A 21295-nucleotide genomic window follows, 5' to 3' on the forward strand; every position below is an offset into this window, starting at 1 on the left:
GCCACAAATGACACCAGTGTCTTTAGTCACGAAAGACGGATTCAAAATGATCAGATCTGCACGATCAGAATATTATAAAGCTAAAATTAAAAAGAGCATCCAAAGCAAAGCTTAATTCCCTGCTCTATTAAAGTGGATTATGAGCAAAATCTAGGAATTGAGGATTAAAATTGAATTGGAACACACAATAATCTTGCCGCTCATTTATGATGTACAGTGGGTTCAGAGGGGTTTCAGAACTATAATCTGATTCATTTTCCTCTTTCTTGTCTTCTTTAATTTGCTGAAAAACTGTTTATATTTTGTGCTATAGGATCTTCTAAAGGCAGTAAAGCATTGGGACATCTGCTGACATAGTGCTTTAAAGCCTTCTTACAAGTGCTGGTCTCACAATGATCTTCACTAATGGCAAGTCCTTCGGGTTCAGATAGCCTTATCGGTAAGTTTGCAGCAAAAGTATGCACAATCTTCCATTATATGCCATTATTTATATAGCTCTTTCATTCTCTGTAAATCAATAATATAATTAGCCAACTGTTGTGAAAATAAGCTAAGTATGTTCAGCTATATATCTCATTATATGTATAAGAATGACCAAATTACACATGGTTTTACACAATCTGAAAAAGAAAAGTTTTATTACGTCAATTACAGCAACGTCTCATTGAGGTCATTGTGAGTTTGTCTTGTTCATCTTTAGATTCTTGATTCTTAACGGCAGACAGTCTCCTCTGAGAGCACATTGTTCTGTGAACTTTCACATGCAGTTTCATGACGGACATTAGGGTATGGACAGGAGTGACATTTTGTTATTCAAAAATAAATGGCTTTTCTATGTAAACCCAGTAGGCTAGTCAGAGAATACTGCTACGACCATTAAATTACTGCCATTTTTGCAATAACTTTTTTCTGGCCTGGCCAGCACGTGTCTTGTTTTGGAACCTCTTTCGATTTCAAGGCACTCCCTCCAATCTGACAAAGGTTATTGCATATAGTGTCTACAATGAGTTGCATGTTTTGCAAATTGACCAATTAAGAAGATAGTACAAAGTACTAAAAAGTCACAAGAATGGCTCGCCAGGCTATAGGTTCCCACATGTTAGAGTTGAAAAAGAGGTTATTAAAATGCTGAAGGCATTAGGAGTCGTTTGAGATAGTAATTTGCACATTTTGGGCAAAAGAGTCTGCTAACATCCACAGACCGGATACCTTTGTGTTTAATAAAGCCAATTAAAATGGACCAACGACAGATTTTGGCAGATTGTTTAAAGTGCTGTAACACGCAGGGCGAGGTGAGGGATTTTAAATTGTATTGTCAAGACAAACTCCACTAATGGGAATAACACTTCCCGTAATTCTACGACTGGAATCACCCGTCAAACTCTAAGGTACGAGTTAGAGCTAGAGACGATCGACTGAGATTCAGTAATAACTACAGGCGCACGCATCCATTTTCATTCACATACACTCTAATGTACAGTGTTCCTGAGGACCAATTATTGCAGCAAACCACTGCCATTTTACATGTTTGTTTGCCAAACAAAATTATCTCAATATCATATTCGACAATAGAATAACTACAGAAAATGAAATCAAAACATTAATATACTATGCAAATAATTGTACAAACTGAAGTGTCGGGAAGGAAAAACGGCTTGATCTAGTGTACAGTCTACTTTGCACATGCATTTTTAAGAGACGTATCCAGAAATAACAGAAAATCTAAACAATCAAATAGGAAAATACAAGATAAACAAGTTTCCCTAATTCTAAATAATACATGATTGCCATTTGCATTAGATCAGCTTTCAAACACAACAGAGCCCTAATCTGACTGTTTTGGGTCAAGTAATGACACAAATTGTATATATTAAGAATCCATTGTCATTTACACATAATTTGAATTTTTTTCTTTTTTTTCTTTTCTTTTTTTGCAAGGCTGGCTAAAAAACAAGGCTCAGTTCAATTCAGGACATTATTGGAAGATACAGAGCGGTCCCTCCCTTAAATCCAGCAAGGCAGTAGAGTTAAACTTGACTTTGCTTCAAGTCAACGAGGCCACAATAGTCCACCTCTGTCAGTGTCTACAGCTTTGACCTGAGAGGAAGCACCAGACTCCCAGATCCAGCTCTTGTAAAGTCCTTATGGCTCTTACTTCACTGGCACCTCCTGGAAAAAAACACAGCACATTTATCAACCATTGCAACTACAAATCACACCTGAAAATTAAAAACTGCACAAGGCATAGAAACTCTTAATCATTTGCTCAAAAATATGATCTCTATAAAATGTCATAAGAAGCAACAGCTGTCAGTGAAGTTGCACTAATAGAAACAGCTGGATTGGCATTTTGCAACAAATTATGTTTTAAATGACATTAGAAATAAATGACTTGGCTAAACATTAATTACTGAGAATTAGTGTCGAAAGGAAAGTGAATTGAAGAACCTTCAAACTGTCATGATAGTGACCTTTTAGCTATTTAGTTATTTCACTCAAACTCATCATGCTTGTCCAGCTGCTTTCTGGTGTTACTTTTTGTTAAAAGCTCTTTTAAAATAATAATAATAATAATTAATTAAGTTTTTATTTTAGCATCTGCTGTTTACAATTAGTTTGGCATAAACATGGAATGAAAACATATCGCTGCCTTCAAGTTTCCATAAGTAATAGAGCTCAACAGTCCCATCCACTTTCGGTCATGTGTCTGGATCCAACGTAAAATATCCCATTTATTTTTAGCATCAATTGTTTGAAAAATTCAGAAATTAACAGTTTAACAGCACAACACTGGCTGATCAGCTACATGCTAACTGATGGACATAAAACACTCAAAGTTACATTGAAGATTTGTCCAAAACGTTATTTACTGAAAAGTTATAAAATCATTTCGCAGTATTGAGTGCTTTCTTTTTTGTAAAATACCCGCGCAATAGTTAGCACATACCTGATTAGCAAGCATCGAGCTAATTTAAACTCTTAATATTTGAATTTTTCGAACAATCAATGCTAAAAATAATAACAGACAAGTGAATGAAAGTGTGTGGGATTGTTGAACTCTATGAAGTTCAGTAAAAAACTGTGCTCACCTGTGTGTCTTTCTGCTCCGGACTGGCTTGCTCCTCAGCCTGTCCCTGGGAGCTCCTGGTGATGGGACCTCCCGTCCGGTTACGGAGGGAGAAGCGCTCCTTCTTCACTGGAGGAGACTTCGCCTCGGCCGGTTTCTTGGGCGCTGCCTCTTTGCCTTTGGTCTTTACAGCAGGTTTCTGAGCGCCGTCGCTGGGGGCGTCCGCGGGGGGCGAGGGCGTGGGAGGTACAGGCTGGGGTTGGCCTTTCTTTGCCTTTTTCGCCGCGGGTGACTTGGACTCTGGGAAGGAGACGGGTCTCTTGGGTCGGCCCGGTCCTCCTTTGCCCTTGCTTGGCTGGATGGGTTCGGGTTCGACGGTACCAGAGCTGCGTGCTCTGGTCTTGCCCAGCGGTTTAGCGTCTGCTTCTGTCTGAACGGGCTCCGGGTCTGCGCCCTTCTTCCTCAGGTTCATGCTCTTGTCTGGAGCGGGCTCTTTCTTCACCTCTGCTGTTGCTGTGGCCACGGCCTTTTTCCCTTTCTTCACCACAGGCTTCATGGGGCAGGTGGCACAGTGCTTGCTGAGACTGGCGCCGTAGGTGAACTCGCGGCTGCAGTGGGGACAGACATTCGCGTTGGGAGGAGAGTCCTGCTCAACCTCGGCTTTCACGGGAGAAGTCTTTGCATTTGTGGCCGATTTGTTCTTCTGAGAAATTGCCTTTTGCACCAGCTGGTTCTTCTTCTTGCTAAGAGCGCTCATTTTCATTTTACCAGTTTCAACATTAAAGTTCAGTCTCTTTGGCTGCCCCATCCTCCTGAACGCCCCCTGACCCGCTGTGGGTGACGTCACTCCGTTGGGAGACTTGACGATCTGCTTGAGGGGGATGGGGTTTTTCTTGGGAGTGTAGCGCTTCTTGTCGCTGGCGTTAGCACAGGCCAGTATGTGTTGATGCAGCTCGGGCATGTTGTCAAAGCTATTGCCACACTTGGTGCAGCGTATGGCAGTGCTGAAGGTCTGGGGGATGTTGTGAGTGGTGAAGTTGGTCGCCGATGCTACGGAGGCATGTGTTCGGCTGTGGTAGGGAAACGGCGGGGGTTTGAAACTGGGGTAGTGTTGGTTAATGCCCAATCGGACATCGGGCCCTTTAGGCTTCCCTCCTTCTGAAGCCATGATCTTGATTGTAGTGTACAGCTCCTCATTGGGATCCTCCTCTTGCGTGTGATTGCCGTTCATATCGGCTTCTTCCTTCTCGGCGTCAGTGTTCGGAGGCGCTTCCTCTGAATTTGCTGCTGCTGGTGTCGATGGGCTGCTCTCATCTTTGGCTCTATTTGGATCTGTGTAGTTTTGTGGCCGGAGCTTGCCACTTTCTACAGTAGTGTGTGTGCATGTCGTATTGGGATGGAGGTCTTTCTGATGCTGCTCGAGATTACAAAGAAATGCAAACTCTTTTGTGCAAACCGAGCACACGAAGATCCTGCCCACTCCGTGAAGCGTGGACCTGTGTGCTAGCAGCGCCGGGCTATCGGTGAAGAGTTGAACGCAAAACTCGCATTTAAACGGCCAGTCCGCTGCGTGTGCAGTGATGTGTCCTGAAAGCTCTTTGATCGAGTCAAACGGCTCTTCGCAAACATTGCACACAAAGGTTTTACAGTAGGCCAGGTCATTATCATCCTCATCAGTTTTTCCTGAATCCAGTTCGACATCAGTTTTATCCTCTGGCTTGTGGTTTGAAATTGGAATCTCGTCAACTCCATTTTGTGGCTCCTCTTTAATTTGATCTATGACTGTTAATTTTGGAGATTGGGCTTTGGGAGAGGCAGGAGGAGGAGATGATGCTACTCGCTCTTTGGGTGTCAAATCGGCACCGTCCACGCTAGGAGACTCTGCTTCTGTCTCAGTGTTGCTGTCTGATTTACCATTCAGCAGACTGCTTGCCGTTTCAGGAGCAAAATCCTCTTGTATTGTGAGCTCGTGATCTGTGGAAGGACACGGTGAGCTGGGGGAATGGCTTAATGCTTCTTCTAGATCAGTTTCGACTTGTAGTGTTTTTGCGTCTTCCTCGCTCTTGTCCTTTTCCGCTGACAGAACGACCTCCGCGTCATTTCGGTCAGATCTCGGGGACATTTCCGGAGAGAGCACAGGCAGAGGCCTCGATTCCGTCAAGTCCGAGGGCTGCGAAAGAGGCGAGCCAGGCATCATGGGAGGCGGCGAGGGGATTGTGGGTAGGACGGGGGGAGGCGGGGTTGGTGAGGTCACGCTGGATGCCCCGGGAGACGACGGGTTCAGGGTGACGGGGGTTAGCGATGGCGGCGAGGGATGGGCCGAGTCTGACGTAACGTTTGGAGAGCGAGCGTGGATTATGTTCTCTAAGGCAGATGGGCTATCATCCCCGGCTAACGGAAGACCCACATATTCGTTCATTAGCACTTTTTCTAGCATGCTGGTGTTTGGTTTTCGCTTTTTGACAAGCGGTTGAGGCCCCGGGCTTCCCTTTACTTCAGATTCGGCGTTTTTACGATGACAACTTAAATCTAGAATCCCGTCCCCGACAACTTTAACACCATCGCTTTTTCTTGTGTATGAATTTGACAAGTCTAAGGGCTGCTGATTACAAACATTACTAGCACTAGATGAAGCCTGCCCTTGTGAAGCATTTTCTAGGGGCTCCCCACCTTTTCTATCCTGCAAGCTGCAAGCCAGTAGCGACGCACTCTGACTTTCTAATTTTGGCACTTTGAGCACATACGGACTGAACCCTTCAGATTTTTCTGCTTTTCCTGCGGGGCTAAGTTGTGGAGACGCTGGGGGAGAAGCGGTACGTCTTTTAAACCTGCTTGAAGTCCCTTGTATTGGCGTGACTGAAGCTAGTCTATGGCTTTCTGCGATAAGGGCAATAGTTGACTTTTGCATGTCAGTCTGCGTCTGTAGGAGCTGTTTGAGCTTCGGCGACAAGTAGACCGTTTTCTCGCGCTGAAATGAGGGCGCGTCTTGCTGGAACAAACTCCCGACTAACAAACTAGATGAGGAAGATGATGATGACGATGAGGAAGATGGTGGACAGACTGTCAGCGATTGCGCGTCTGTCTCTACTTTAAGATTGGGGATGAGCGGAGGCGTCGAGGTCCTCCTTTTTCCTGTAGTTTGCCCGATATTCGAGACTTGTTTCATTGTGCTCATTCTTGGTTCTACCTTTAGTGTCTGAGTGAGCTGACTTGGACTAATTATTACAGTGTCAAGACCAAACAGAGCAGCAGATCTCGAGTCCACTTCAATCACGTCGCAACTGCTCGCCGCAGCGGTCGAGACTATTTTACCATCAATGTAGTAGTTCAAATTATCGGATATGTTTTTGGAAATATCCACAGCATAGTCATCCCTGTCGGTTTCATCTTCTGTGTCTGCACTGGGTAAATAGACGGGGGGCGGGCTCGCGCTCGGCGACTCGTCAGGTTGCTGTTGGGCTTCTTGAAGTAGCATACCTTTCCTTCGCACCCCTTTCGGTAATAAATGTCTTTCGTGTATTCTGCGCTGGTGTCTTCGCATGTTGGTGTGTGTGCCAAATGCTTTGTTACAATACTTGCACGGATGCAGTTGCTTTGACTCCCCGTTTTCCTCCAAAACAAAGGGACGATCCGCAATCACCTCCTTTTTCTGTATGTCCGTGTTGTGCATGACGACCCCGGTGAGCTGCGCTCCTATGGCTGTGTAATGACTAGTCGGGCTTGTCCAATCTGGACTCGACGCATCCGTATGAGCCATGTTACTCAAAAGATTTGCAGTCCCCGCTAAAGACCCGGGTTTCTTCTTCAGCCCGCTTTCGTGACGCCTCTCGTGACGCCGCCGCCCTACCTGTGAGCTGAACGCCTTGCTGCAGTACCTACACTTGAAAACTTGGGGGGGCTGGTTGGAGTTGATGTGAATGTGTAGGTGCCTCTCCAGCCCTTGCTTGGTGGAAAAGCGGCGCTCACATTGATTGCATGGATAGAAGCCCTGGGGGTCCCCCTCAAGGTCGGGGTCATAATCCGGATCTATCTCCGCGTCGTAATGCCCTGAATGAGTTGACTCTGTGTTAAACGAATGGCTCTCTTTATTGGAGTCAGCACTGGTCATGGACTGGAGAGGCTGCCCCTGCACAAATGAATACTGAGTGCCTTTCTGTCGGACATCTTCCTCTAATTCATCACCATCTTCCTCCATTTGTTCTTCCTCCTCCTCCTCGTCCTCCTGATGTGCGTTTCCTCTGTCAGACATTGCTCTCTCCACTTCCCCGTAGTTTATGTTTGCAGTGGCGTGGGCTTCCTGTATTTCTATAGAGGACATCTTATCCTCCTCTGTGACACCTAGAAAGCAAGATTGTACATTTAGTTAAAAAATGTTTGGCAGTACACGGTAACGTCATGTGTTACATCACTATACTATACATACTTTTTTCCCCATCCCACATCTCTTTGTCACTGAGTTCAGTTGTGCTCGTCTTATCGAATCCACCCAAACCAGCCTGTCTGGATCTCTCAGGCAGCTTTCTTCTGGCTGCAAGTCAAATACACATCACTTAGAATCAGACAAGGAAAACAAACATCCATGTAAAGGGCAAAGTACACAGTGCTAGTTGGTTACAGAAGAAAATGTTATTTCAAGTCTAATTTCCCCCCCCCCATCCTTAGCAGTGATTTTCACCCAGTGAATGTGTGAAAGAATTTCTCAAATGATCTATGATCTACTTCACACTGTTATTTTAATTTACTATCTCTGTGTGACCTAATCACACGACTGAATTAAAAAAGTCTAACCTAACAACCATCACTGCCTAATCCACAGAGTTATTGTTTTTCCCTTCATGGTGTCACTTTTTCTCATAATGTGCAGCTAGAAGGTCCTGGGTTCGAGGCCTTTCAGTGTGAAAGTTGCATGTTCTCCATGTGCTATATAAATAAAGATCTTCTTCTTCTTCTTCTGTGCCTGCGTAGGTTTCCTCCTGGTACTTCAGTTTCCCCTACCACTAACAACAATAGACCAGGGTGAATGGGTGTTTCTGAAAGTGCGAGTGGGGGAGAACAGATGCAAATTAGCCCATGGCTGTAATCCGGCGTGGCGTGTTTACATGCATGAGTCTCATGTATGTTCACTAGCATGTGCTGTCCCAACAAAATAAACATATAGAATCAACAAAGGACTAAAAAGCACTGGCTTTACAGTAAATATAAGCTAGTAAACAACAAAGATGCACACTGAACTAGGGTTGTGTGGTTATGTGACTTAAATATTGAGTAACTTGGTTGTAAACAATGATAAATAAGATGTCTACATCAGCCAGACTGACAAATAGGACACTATTTTGGGTTTGTAAGCCTCTAGCTCAAGAGGCTTGCCTGGCACCTCATCATCAGTGGAGTGTGTCAACAAGGTCATCTGACCCGGCCTACAAAGCCTAATTCATACCAGAGCAATGCTGCTCAGTCATTCATCAGCCTCCGCTAAGGACACACATTATGTATTATATGATAAGGTACAATGAATAATGCATCTCAAGATCTTATTATAACTACTTCACTCTACATAAAAATAACATTGCATTGACAGTATCAAGTATGTCCGCTCAAAATGAATGGGCTAAAATAGGGTTACCAAGTTGGGAAGGCAGTCTTGTCCAGGCTATATTAAGCTTATTCCCTAATAAAAATCACAATTTTGAATGACAAAACCTAAAATCCGAGACCAGCTTCTTCTGCATGAGAGAGATAATGGGGGCGTCCCGCATCATCGGAGTAGCACAGTGGCTCTATAAACTAGCTAAATGCATTACAAATTCCAGCTGTGTCATGAGTCTGAGGATTTTGGAGCAGTTTTTAAGATGCTTTTGAGTGGGTTTGGTCACCGATACGTGGCGACCCTGGGGTGATTGCTTATCCACTTTTCAACAACTTTTCTGGATGTTTTTAATTTCACGCACAAGTCACATTAACAAATAGGAAATACATTTGTCTTCGTGCAGCAGTGTAATCTTCAAATACCAGCAAAGTATGTAGTTAGAAATAGTTTTACTATATTACTGAGTAAATATATGCTTGGTATATTAGGCCTATTTATGCTACAGGAAAAGAACAAAATGTCAGACACATAAGCCTAAAAAGTGTAAAATTTGATTTCAGATCTATAACAACTCATTGTTAAGGACCTGTATTAAAACACTGGACATCAGGGCTAGTCTGTGTAAAAGTCTACTTCTGTATGTAACTATGTAGCAGCTTACATTTTCACTTTCATGCTCCACAGAATAAACCCCAAAGGTCATGAGAAAATAACAACACGTGTAAACAGTTGTTTAGAATAAGAATGCAAAAGTTACAGGAGAAAATCTGAGGTAAAGCTAGTTTTTGCTGCAGATGAACTCAGTTTAGAGCCCTTTTAAAATGCCATCAGCCAACAGTGTCCAAAGTTCATGGTGAAAAAGGTTAATCTGTTTATTACAAACCGAGTCTCGGTGCATCTAGAACTATTCTCTAAACACAAGGACAAAGTAACTTTTGAGTAAATTAAATATGCTAATGCACTATTGTGAGCCTTTAGTCAGGCGGATGTGCTGTTATTTTACACTCTTTGGTCAAATGGCATTATGCTATTGTGAACATTACAAATCACGCTTTGATTTGGAATAAACGCGTCTTCATCAGTTTTAGAGTTTATTTAGAGTCAGATTCAGCATCAAACAATAAAGAGAAATCCGAAGTAGGAGCAGAGCAGACGGAGGCTTGTAGCCTAATGCTAGGCATTACAAAGTCTGACAACTCATCAGACGGGTTTACGACAAACCAACACGGCTTTTCTCTATCCTTTCCCTTTGTAAACTACATATTACGCACATAGTAGCGATGTAGACGAGGTGTTGGGCCATTATTACGCTGTAATGACCCAGAAAGTCTGAGAAAGGCAGTTGGCTAGTCGGCTAACATGCTAGGCCATCATCTACATACAGAGGCTCGCGTAGATGGATGGCTCTTCATGCTTTGGGAACTCAAGGAAGGTCACATCCTCGACAACTCCTTAGGCAAAGGAGGAGGAAGAGCTCATTTAGAGTTGTTTACGCGCCTAAAACCATTTGGTGCGAGTGATCGGCTTGTGTAAGACGCACATGAAGCTTTTGGATGCGAAGTAAGCGCGTAGGGACGACTTTAGTAACGAGTAACAAAGTCGAGAGCAGCAGCACATCGCAACATTAGCCACTACAACAACTAGCCTTCCTCCATTCGCTAGCCCCGAGGAACTTCGACCAAGTGAGAAACAAACAAACAGTCTTCAACACATTCACGCGCACTTCTGCCCAGGCACAGTGTGGTCAACTCACGCGTGCAGGTTTGGATAGTTGAAGGGCAGGCCTCACCTCGCTTCGCCCTGGGTGAATTTTTCCTGTTGGCTCTTTCTTCCTCCAGTGCAGCTGTTATCTCGGGGTTGTCTTGCACACTGTACCACACCAGCAGCTCCTCGCCCGGCCCTATAGGCTGCAACAATGAGAGAAGAGGAGGTCGGCCACCAATCACAGACGGCTTTGCTCAGAGGCAGGCACGGTATTTGGGACACGGTGCATCTCATCTGTCTTCAGGGGGGCGAGGGATTTGACAGTTTCGCCCTAATCTGCAAGAGGCAAGAGCTGCAGCCACCCATGTGCCACCCATTGTTGTGTCATGATTACAACTGTGGCCCAAAGCTGGCAGGGATGTTTGGATACTAACACAACTTTTACTTTGGGGACTTTTTGTACAGTTCTGAATCACTATAATTCCCTTTTGGTTTATGAAGACAATCAAGTACAGTGTAGGGATGTTTCCTTCCTTCTTTCTCTCTGTTGTTATCACTAGAATAGTGTGGCTTCTTGGATTTAGCTGAGCACTGAAAATATGTTTATATTAAACTAATGGCTCCAGAGTTTGGCGTTGTGTTGTCAAAAGAAATGCTGTTATAGTTATTGTTAAATGAATGGATACTGCTGTGTGTTAGATGTATTTAGCTAATGTTGGTCTATGGACAATACTTGCTTGTATGTATTGTAACATTTATAGCGTCCTGAAGTCTAAAGCTGAATACGTTCATTCATTCTGGCCAACTAAACCCATCAACGGCACCATTTGTCTCTTTGGCAAAAAAAGACATTCGACTCTTCACCAGATTTTCCTGAAATGTGTTTGATTTGAGTTTGATCTGTTTAGACAATAGGCCTACTGCTAAAATAGTATTATTACATAATAAATATTTACATAATAAATGTCAAACATGTATATTAAAGGGCCTAAACCTGATTTTTTTTATAGCAAACAATGAAAGGGGAGGCCACTAAATCAAAATGTTAGTTGTGGTCCAAACTCATTCGTAACTTTCCTAATGTATTTGTAGCATCCAAACTCTGTACAGGGACAGGTTTACAGGCACATTTCACACCCTGCAGGGTCACTTTTCAGGATCACGTTCACAAAAATGCTAAAAAAAAAAAGCAGAAATCGCCTGCAAGTTCATGAAATTGATACAAATGTTCAATAATTTCATGCACGCGGTTTTCTCCACAAATGTTTGAGTTTACAATATGCCAAAGGAGGATACAATAATTTTCATTCCTTTTCTAGAAGTAAAATCAGGTAAAGCTCCTTTAAAAGACCTCATATTTAGTAAATATGAATATTGAAACAACATCTGCTCGAGAGCTGGAGGATTTGTTAATGTTTTACATGTGCACAACACGCTGTATGCAAAGTGTTACGGCTTGTGCTCCCGGAAATAAATAGTTCATCATTGTATTCATCTTTTTTTTTTATATTTAGAAGGTGCGACGATGTGGTGTCACCCGCAATGCAGGTAAGTGTCTTCCCAACAACTGCCAAGCTTGCATAATCCATCGAAGTTTGGTATTCATTCTCCTTGAGTTAGTAGGATTATGTTTTAAGATATTACATCAAACTAAATGTGGCACCGGGCAAGGACTTTCCCCCAGTACAGTCGCAAACATACAGGCCATACAGGCCAAGTGATTTGATGAAAACAAATTGTGTGTTTGTAATTTGTAAGAGCTTTAAAAAGTACTGCAAAAGTACGCCTAAGACATGTGTATAACGTCTTCTACAGTGGGGCTTCCATACCCGTAAAGTCTTGTAGTAAATGGCTCTGTTGATTTCCAGAGGGAACAGATTCTGCTCTTCACTGGAGCGAGCCCAGTTCACGTAGCGAAGCCAGTTTCCCTTCAGAGGGTCCGTGGCATCAACACACATCCAGCCGCGAGTGGGGAAGTACACCTAAGGATGGAGGTACAGGGGGCTATTACCTGGTGAATGTCTAAAGCTTCATGTATTCTGCAAGAGTAATAATCAGTCGTAGCAATGTTAAAAAAAATATTGAGGAATTATTGGTTTCACAGACTTGTAGATGTAGGTAACAGAGAGTTGTCATATAATACACTAGGGCTTGTTTGAAGTACAGTGGGGAAATGTTTTAGGAAAAAGCAGAGCAGACTTACCTCCCACATGTAAACATTACTGGTCACCTGGGACCGTTTCTTCTTCTCTCCAACAAAAGGACCAAACCTCCTGCCTTTTGGGATGAGCTGGTTTGTCCAAACTCCTGAAAACAATGAAAAAAAATCCAAATATACATAAATTACGTGATTATTATGTATTTAAATCCTGGATCATTGAATACATCAAGGACAATGGCCAAGTAATTACAATACAAAAGGAACATTTTTCACTTTTTGTGTTGAAAAAAGTAACTGCCCTTTAGAAAAATGTAAGTGATCTGACAACATGATATCTGTGGTCATGTGTTGCCATAAATCAGATATACGTAGGTACTTATTTCAAACAAACAGCCTTCAAATTGAGAATAATGCTGCATCAGTTAACTCTACAAGAACTTTAACTCCCTGCTGGCATCATACACTTTGTGACATACAAATGCAATCTCAAGCACGACGCAGATTTGTACTTGAACATACTCACCAATGCGGTTTGGATCGACAGCAGAATGTCCCAAACTGAGATAATGTGGTAAAGCGGTCCACACGTGAGGGGGAACTTCATCTAAGGTCTCCACTGCCGCCCCTCCACTGAGGTCCATGATTTTCACAGAAGCAACTACAACGATACATAAAAAATGAAATCTTTATGATTAAAACAACCGGATCCTTAAGATTTTCCACGTCATTTTTGTCATGCAGTTTTACAACCGATTTTGTTTCCTTATAATGTTAGCTTTGTCCAAGGCAGGAGTCCCCCACCCGATCGACAGGGAACAAACCGGGAATCAAAAGTGTGCAGCATAAAATATGAAAGCTTTATTACCACCCAAAACAAACATGAATAAAAACTCCACACAACACAATATGCAGCTTCACTTACTATTATGTAAACTTAAAAAAAGGGGGCTCTAATTTTAGTCATGAGTTTGCTTGACTTTTTGAGGGAGGCGGATAACTTTAAGTCTGGATGCTTACATGTATGCGAGGGGTTCTGTGTTCTTGAACTAAATATAGAGCTGTCGGGTAGAGGGAATTATACCACAGGAAGTGAAAGACACACAGAAATATAGAGATGCAGAAATCAACCAAATATTTAGGAAGATGCACCGATTTAGACTTGACACTTTATGACCTGTGTGTTGATGATGATGATGAGGAGATTTGAATAGAATATGTGAGATTGATGTATGTATATGCGACTGCTTATCAGTAAAGAAAAGGCTTCATCAAAACAGAAACAAAACAGAACAATGAAACAATCCAGTTTTATGTTCTAATGAAGTGGCTGCTTAGACCAACAGATGCTCTGCTTCTCTCACTGCCTTTTGTCCCCACGCGCAAAGGACCAATTGTTGGTGCACAATAAGCAGCTGGTCAATGTCTTCTATAGGCTGGACAGACCACTCACTGACTCCATCTAAAACAGTGATTCAACTGCAATTTGGGGAGTTTCTTTAGCTTGACAATCAGGACCAATAATAAAGTGACTGAATCAGGAAGTGCAGGTTTGGGTTTTGCGCATCATCTCGGCGTCAGAGCAGAATGTAAATCCACACAGATACATTCAAATACATCTGTTTGTGTTGCATTATCTGTTCAGTTCGCTTGAAGTGAAGTTGAAGCCAGGGAGGAAGGGGCTACATCCCTCTCTTTGATGAAGTCCAAGCTACAAACGATGAGTGGACGTGCGTCAAACGTGGATTCCAATCCGGGAGGAACAAAATAATAAGAGTTTGCTTCGATGTAAAACGCCTTAAGGATGCCTTTCTGCTCCCCCCGCAGAAAGAGGCTATCCCTGTCGGCTTCCCTTCTCCTCCTCTTCCCCGATGCTACTGCCTTCCTGGAGTAAGGTGCTTGCAAGCTTTTTATCACAATGTTTCCGGTCGAAGAGCGTCGCTTCGCCAAAGGGGACTTTGGCGACTCGTTTGCGAACTTACCTGTGAATTTGGCCGCGGGGCAGGCGTTATTTAGGCTCTACCTGCCTTGAATGTGCTGAAAATGGCGGATGGAGACAGCTTGGAGGAGTCGTAGGGCTGTTTCAGTAACTCATCCCGGCTCGGATAGTGTGGAGTTGTCCATACACGGCAGAGATGGGTCAACAGTTGGGATCTGCGAAGAGGTTTAAGCGAACAGAAACTTTGGGTTCTTCTCTCCCGTTCACTTGTCTGCTATCACGTCCACACGGGTCCACACGGCAGCCTGCGGATCCAGGCCAATTAAGTCCCTCAGTCAGCCTCCTGTGTGAGCTGAGCTCTGAGCAGGACGGGCCTGTGGGCTCTGCCATCTGTGCGTCCTCATCCAACACTCCTGCAGTCAAATCAAACCAGTGTTTCATTCAGTTCATTTCAAATGGGAGTGATATAGATGAAAAAACAGGTCAAACTGCTCATTCTATATAAAGGTAAAATATTCAAAATGATTGCCTAATTATAAGTATCATCTAGGTATAGTAGTGGTTCTCAACTGGTGGGTCGGGACCACAAGTGGGCTGCGGAACCATTTTCAGTGCAAGCCTTTCTCAGAAAACATTATTTCATATTTATGTGCAGAAAAAGTATAGAATCACTACTTGAGTCTCTTTGTTTTGATCATAATTTCCGCTTTTTTGTTATAATGCTTCTTCAACAACTTTTTTCAGAAAAAGACAATATTTTACATTATATATGACAAGTCTAAGTCGTGTTTGGGTGTGAGAATCCTACAGTTCTGTGGGAACCCCTCTCTGATCCAGGCTATAGGATATGCCAATCACTCTCGCAATAAATTACCACAATTTCCAAATGACCTTGTTAAGAAAAGGAAAGAAACATAGTACAATATAGTTTCATTGTGCTTTATAGTATTGATGAGTTTTAATGTGGCTTCACTTCTACCACACATTAGTTTGGAGTCGTGTCAGAGATGCTACAGTCCACCAGAGGCTGCTGTGTGACCAGAAACCAAGCATGGGCTGCAGAAAATCATATCTCAGCAGTTCAACTTAGAGTATCTCGTATGTCTCATTGCCCATCTGATGAAATATTGTCATACCTAATAAAAAAAAGATAGATTCTTTATAATTCAATAAAGTTGCAAGGCTTCTTCAAATGTTGTTTTTTTTAATTCACAGATTTACTTAGGTTGTTAGAAAACCCTGCTTACCACCACTGCTTCTGCATTAAGAAGCATGAAATGCACATACACAAGGTGAAGTCAGCAGCAATAAAACATTTAATCTAAAAAAAACAAGTCTCACAAAAATACAATTTACAGTTGCCTTGAGCAGTTGTATAACTACAATATGTCGCCCCTTCATCTTCTGCTGCTGCTGCTGTACATTCAGTCCATCCTGCTCTACTGCTCGATCTGTTTTTACACCGTGCTGTCAGTCTCCCATAAAAACAAGCTCCTCACTCGCACTGCATCTAATATCAGCCGTAACATCTCAGAAGTCAACGACTGAGCAAGAGCCCGACTCCATAACGTCTTCCAGCTCCTGCCCTCTGGACGCAGATACCGGACTCTTCAATACAATAGGGCACATTTTGACAGGAGTTTTGTCTCTCACTCATTTATCTGACATACCTTGTTATCCTTGTTGTCTTTTGTGCACCCCTTTGTTAAATATTGTATGTGATGGTGTGGACTCGACAGGCTGTGTACGGGGCAATAAAGAGTCTAAATAAATTATTGTTATTGCAATATCCATAGAAGCTATCTTAAAATCACTAAGGCCCTCCATCTGACAGAGATTTCTTTGTTTGCAAACCCAGGCTAAAACATAAACGCACGGTAGCTTAAAACTTTGCCAAAGTTAAATTTTGGTCAATAGTTGTGTTTTCTGATTCAGGATATTTTCTTTTCTTTATTTTTTATTTTTTGGTCAAATATCACAATTTCTTCTAATACTGTGCTAACCCTAATTGATGACGCAATATTACATAGTGTAGATTAGATATGAGGAACCACACCCAGTTAAATATACCAGGACATAATGTAGGTGTAACATGAACTAAAAGCCTGTGACATTTGCCTTGCAGTGTCTTCTTGAGTGCTGAGTCGAGCTGAGACATATAGAACAGAGTGTCCTGTATACAGTTTACTAAAAATATAAGCAAGCTGTGTAGAGGCATGTCCTGCTGTGATTGATAGGGGCGCACGGCTTCTGTAGGAAAATGATATGACCAATGGCTCATTAGCAAGAGTATTGGCATCTTTAGTGTACATGCTATGCACAGTTTCAACCAGGGTAGGGATACATAGTATCTTATTTGGTCTCCATTAAAGGATATAGGATAATGCAACAATTAGAATTATATACAAACTAATTCAGTTAGCCTGAACAATGCATGCAGAATAACAAAAAATACACACACAATAAATTATATATCGTAATACATGTTATTTTGTACAGTATTAATAAAACTACCCGAATACATAATGACAATATAAAAAAAAAACATTAAGATGCTGCTTCAATAATCCACTTATAGTTTGTATGTAGCACTGCCACTTGTAATTACCTTTCTTTACAGCTTGCACTAACAAATTGTCTATTTTGCAGCCTCCAAATCCTTAGAGAACAACTGAAATACATTTTGGCATTTTGAACTATAATGAAAACAAGATGCGAGCAAGAGGCCTATTATGCTAACTTTTAAAGAAATGGTTGCCTATTTACACATATTGATTTACAACTTGCAACAAAACAATAATGATTCTTCAAGCCAAACCTATAGACATCTACAAATGTTTTATTGCTATCAATTATTGGTGGCGCGTAAACAAGCAGTGGCTTCCCTCTAACTTGGCACAGCAGCATTTTTGCCTTTTTCTAAAAACTGCATTTGTAGTTTATGTGTTCCACATTGTTTTACAAGATACTGTATACTGAACATCGTTGCTGAGTTTGAAAGGATCAGCAGATTTTTTACTGCAGTGAATCTTTACTGGCCATGAAGGAAACAGCTTTTTAAAAGTAAAAAGAAAACAAATATGATCTAAAGGTCTTTGAGCAGCATTTGACACCTACAAATCCACAGATTTCTTCTTCTGAAACATTGAAGAGGCACCAAGAGTCCCCCACACCTGCAGCACAGTGGAGACGTCGCAAGAGGTGCAAGAGGTGCTACAGGAAACACCACTCGCAGCAAAGCCACAGAAGCCTTCTATCCCTACTATTGTTTTGGCAAATGTAAGTTCACTGGGGAATAAGATGGAATATATTCGTCTGCTTCACTCTTCCCAGAAGATGGTGGGTTTTTATGTTCACCGAGACCTGGCTCAATTGTAATGTACTGGTCAGTGCAATCCAGCTTGAGGGGCTTTCCTGCTGCAGAGCGAGAGAGGAGACTGTGCAATCCATGGGCCAGCTAGGTCCAGTATACTGAAGAACAGTTGTATCCACCAGGCTATCAGGAAGCTGAACTTCCTTCCCTGCCCTCCCTGTGCTTCCACCCCTCATCCCCGCTCCACACCAAAGGTTTGAGAGAACTTCAATTTCAATTCAAATCAATCAATTGACAATATAAATCTTTTGAAATTGTTTTAGGTCCCCAAACATTATACATTACCAAAAACTCATAGAGCTTGCAATATTTACAGCAGAGAAACTCGTCCATCCTGAACAAAAGAAAAAAAAAAAACACAATGGATTAAACAAAATTTGTCTTGAGTTAAAATGTAAAAAAAAAAAAAAGAATTATTACTTACTTTCTTTCACCGCAGCTTTTTGGACACAGTTATTCCAACAAATCCAATGGTCATAAAACAAACCAAAGTGAAAAATGCAGCTCCCAGCACAGCCCCTCTGTTGATCAGAACTGAAGAGAAAACCATAATGAATGAAAAAAAATGCTTTCTTAAATCCTGTTTCACCTTAATTTGGCATCTTACCGATTGTTTCCTCTTGAACTATTGCCTCTCCGGGAGCGAGTTGTTCAATGCCCACCACATCAGCAATTAAGATTTCTTCTACACTGGGTTGTTTGGCTTCCTCCGGTACATGTCCATCTTGGCCTTCGTCGTCAGGCTCAACGTCTTTAGAAATAAAAACTACTGAATCACTAGCAGCTACATCAGCAACAACCACTTCAGGTTCCTGTGGTTCTACGGGTGTGTCTTCTTCATTTGCTTCTACAACAGTCATGATTGTTTCTGTGTCTTCCGGGACTGCTTCTTCAGGTGTTTTTTCAACAAGAGATGGTTGCTCCTCAGTACCATCAACAACAGCAATCACAACCAGTTCCTCTTGATCTTCACTTGTTATTTCTTCATCGGTGCCTTCTACTATTGCAACAATGGCTTCCTCTGGTTCCCCAGGGGCAGCTTCCTCATCTGCACCTTCAACAATGGCAATAACACCGATTTCTTCTTCTGCAGTTGATTGCTCCTCAGCATCTTCCGCAACAACAACTGCTACTGCTCCTTCCTGGTTTTCAGTAGCAGCCTCCTCGCCTGTTCCTTCTACAATTGCCACTACAGGTGCCTCTGAGTCTTCCGAATGTTGTTCATTATTGTCATCTTCAACTATGGGAACAATAGCAGCTTCTTCTTCTGCAGGAGATGGCTGGTCGGGCGTATCTTCCAAAACAGCAACCACCACAGCTCCTTCCTGGTCTTCGGTGGTTGTGTCTTCATCACCATCTTCTACAATGGCGATAATAGCCACATCTGTATCTTCAGAAGTAGGTTCCTCCTCAACGTCATCTGTGGCACCAATAACAATGGGCTCTACCTCATCTTCAGATACAGGTTCTCCTTGAGTGTCATCTACAATAGCAACTACAAGTATATCTGTTTCTTCAGCAGCTGGTTCCTCATCAGTACCTTCCAAAACAGCAACTACTGCCGCTTCTGCCCCGTCATCAGTGGCTTCTTCTTTGCCACCTTCTGCAATGGTAACAATAACATCGCCTGTCTCTTCTGGCTCTGTTTCCTCTTCGGAGCCTTCCAAAACCGCAATAATGACTGGTTCATCTTGGTCTGCATTGGATGTGTCTTTATCTGCCCCTTCTGCCATTACAAGTAACAATGGATGATCTTCTTCATTGTTTGTTGTGTCTTCAGTGTCATCAGCAATAGCAACAATAGGGATTTCTAGTGACTCCTCAGCAAATTCATCCTCTGCATCTCCATCAACAGCGACTACCACTGCTTCTGCCTTGCCATCCGTGGTTGCATCGTCTTCTGGGCCATCTACAATTGCAATAACAGGCTCTTCCAAGCCTTCTGAGGCTGTTTCCTCCTCTGCATCACTCACAGCTGCAAAGATGACTTCTTCATTTTGATCTTCGTTGACAGATTCTTCTTTTGTCTGTTTAGCTACAGCTAAACCACAAGTACAGATGGGCTTATCTTTAGATTCTTCTGAAGTTGGCTTCTCATCTACAATGACAACAATATCTCCCCCCGCCTCTTCTGTGGCTGAATCCTCTTCTGAACCTTCCAAAACAACAACTACCACTGGTTCACCTTGATCTTCAGTGACTGCTTCTTCATTGGGCCTTTCAGCTACAGCAACAACAGCACGCTCATCTGTATCTTCTTGAGTTTCCTCCTCTTCCCCAGCAACAACCGCTGGTACTTCATCACCCTCATGAGTGATCTCTTGTTCCTCATAAGTATCTTCCACAACAGCAATCACTTGTTCCGATGCATTTTCCGATGCATTTTCATCGGCTGGCTCACCAACAGCAATAACCGCAGGGTCTACAGAATCCACTGCTCCTTCATTGTCATCAGTTGTGACACTAACAGTCAAAATGGCCGCCTCTTCTTGTGACTTAGTTTCTTCAACACTAGCTTCCTGCACTGTGACAACAACTACCTCCTCTTCTTGTGCTGCCTCTGGATTAGTCGATTCAGTGTCATCAATGACCACTAGTTCCTCGGGTTCATTGGCTTCTTCATCACCGCTTTCAACAACAGCAACTATCGCTGGTTCTTCTGTGTCTTTTGTCGTAGTTTCCTCATTACTTGGTTCCTCCACGACAACTACAGCAGTATCTTCTTCTGGAGATGTTTGCTTCTCATTCGGTTCAAGAATAATGATTTCTTCCTGTTCTGGAATTGCTTGGTCATCGATAGATTCTTCAGCAACTAATGGTTCTGGGTCTTCCACGGTGACATCTTCAGGTGCTGTTTGCGATTCCTCGGTTGTTTGGTCATCGACCGCAACAACATCAGGACTTTCTGGTTCTTCCTTAGCTTCATCATCAACCTGCTCCGTGTTATTAGGAGGCTCTTCTGCAGTTAAAGGTTCATCCTCCGGAGCAAGGTCCTCTTCTGCTGATGTTTCTTTGACTGAAGCAGCCACTGATTCCGGGACGTTACCATCGTCAGAAAAAATGTCCTCACCAACTCTTTCATGATCTGCACAGAATTGGAACAAAAAAATGCTAAAACGAATAGATTACAAATTATTGATTCCACCAGCATAAATGTTTTGGCCATAATGGACTAATGTAATCAAGTAATTTTGTCATGTTAGACTTCGAGCACTACATTGAGACAACACAAAGCAAAAAAAAAAAAAAAATCTTTACACACCTTATTGTAAATGAAAAAAAACAACAACAAAACAAAACACACAACGTTCTACCCAAAGTGAGACTTATTCCTTCACAATAGTTAAATAGATCCGGCTGTTTAGGTCACACTATATTGCATGGTACATTATGTAACAGCTGTGTGACCGTCTAAATGCCACAGAGTGTAACATGAACACAATATAAATTCTGTGCAGGCAATTACA

The 21295-nt window shown here is 42.5% G+C and overlaps 1 protein-coding gene across 3 annotated transcripts; it reads right to left on the reverse strand.

Annotated features, from left to right (window-relative positions):
- Positions 1–968: 968 nt before the first annotated feature.
- prdm2b (PR domain containing 2, with ZNF domain b) lies at positions 969–13173 on the reverse strand. 3 transcript variants are annotated; one of them, XM_079579512.1, is made up of 7 exons: positions 13043–13173; positions 12562–12665; positions 12188–12340; positions 10444–10561; positions 7491–7595; positions 3090–7405; positions 969–2169 (listed from the first exon to the last, which is right to left on the reverse strand). In XM_079579512.1, exons 1-7 carry the CDS (start codon positions 13158–13160, stop codon positions 2152–2154), a joined length of 4932 nt encoding a protein of 1643 aa, XP_079435638.1. In that variant the 5' UTR covers positions 13161–13173; the 3' UTR covers positions 969–2151. The 3 variants fall into 3 exon arrangements, with proteins under 3 accessions (XP_079435638.1, XP_079435637.1, XP_079435639.1); XM_079579511.1 differs by having other exon boundaries at positions 10378–10561; XM_079579513.1 differs by lacking the exon at positions 7491–7595.
- Positions 13174–21295: the final 8122 nt, after the last annotated feature.

Source organism: Gobius niger (assembly GCF_951799975.1).
Source record: "Gobius niger genome assembly, chromosome: 20".
NCBI lineage: Eukaryota > Metazoa > Chordata > Actinopteri > Gobiiformes > Gobiidae > Gobius > Gobius niger.